Source organism: Xyrauchen texanus, chromosome 48 (assembly GCF_025860055.1).
Source record: "Xyrauchen texanus isolate HMW12.3.18 chromosome 48, RBS_HiC_50CHRs, whole genome shotgun sequence".
In the NCBI taxonomy this organism is placed as follows: Eukaryota; Metazoa; Chordata; class Actinopteri; order Cypriniformes; family Catostomidae; genus Xyrauchen; species Xyrauchen texanus.
The window spans coordinates 686550-687758 of NC_068323.1; the positions used below are offsets into that span (position 1 = coordinate 686550).

At 44.7% G+C, this 1209-nt stretch overlaps 1 protein-coding gene across 1 annotated transcript in view; it reads left to right on the plus strand.

The window, feature by feature from the left end:
* Positions 1-312, plus strand: part of LOC127639920 (bystin-like) — a 9780-nt gene extending 9468 nt beyond the window's left edge. The window contains 2 exon segments of the mRNA XM_052122255.1: positions 1-41; positions 44-312. The exon segment at positions 1-41 is cut by the window's left edge and continues 150 nt beyond it. Coding sequence (XP_051978215.1) covers positions 1-41; positions 44-201 — 199 coding nt within the window. The 3' untranslated portion in view covers positions 202-312.
* Positions 313-1209: the final 897 nt, after the last annotated feature.

Below are 1209 nucleotides of genomic sequence, written 5' to 3' on the forward strand. Positions count from 1 at the left end.
TCTGCCGGTGCTGTGGCATCAGAGCTTACTGACGCTCGTGCAGCGTATAAAGCCGATCTGCCCTCCGAACAGAAGGAGGCGCTGTTGGAACTGCTGAAGAGTCAAACGCACCCGCTGATGTCCGCCGAAATCAGACGAGAACTGCAGAACGCCGAGACGCGGGACCTGGAGGACGCTACGCCCGCCATGACCGTCGACTGACCGACAACACAACATGATTTGCTCACTGATATATGTGTCACAGGAAGTGATGCAATGTTCATATTTTTGGACTCAGCTTTTGTTGTATTTACGAGGTAATAAAATCACATTGTATGAAGTTCAGGACTGCTTGTTTTTATTTAAGGAGATTTGGTGAGTTATTAATAATATGCCATTTGTAGATTGATAATAATCGTCGGTTCAGGGGTGGAGAAATTAAAGTTTACGGTGACGACCATTTTATTCTGCACTGATGAAGAGTTCACAATAAGATCAGGGTGCTGAATCTATACAATAACGTGTTTTAAATGTAAACTCGCGATTTATTTATAATGTATATCATTTGTAAACGCACGATTTTTCTGCGTGCGCAAGATGATATTTTGAACGCACGAAAATGTTTCTGCGTGCGCAAGATGATATTTTGAACGCACGAAAATGTTTCTGCGTGCGCAAGATGATATTTTGAACGCACGAAAATGTTTCTGCGTGCGCAAGATGATATTTTGAACGCACGAAAATATTTCTGCGTGCGCAAGATGATATTTTGAGAGCGAGAACCGCTAATCACTCGTGCACTCCTATATCGCCCTGACCGCCACAGGTACAACACACACACACACACTGCATGAAGCTTCTTAAAATAGTACTGCTTGAATGTCAATGTATTGTTGGTCAGGCTGACCATGTGTTGTACTCATTCATGTGCACTAATGGCAGGATTTGTGTGCATTGTCCCAGTGGTGTGTGCAGATCTGATAGTATGGACACATCAGCAGATTGTTTTAGGCCTCCAGCGTCAGTTGATCCTGGACTTTGTTGGCTGGATAAGCTGGGAGCTGCGTTCGCCAACATATTAGCCTAATCAGGAAGATTGCCTTGGTCAACCAGCTTCAGCAGTTAGGTTTTGCTGGTGAACAACATGGCTATGATGGTCCACCAGCCTAGACCAGCACCAAACCAGCTTAGACCAGGCTAGACCAGCATGATAATTAACTGGGGCCTGTG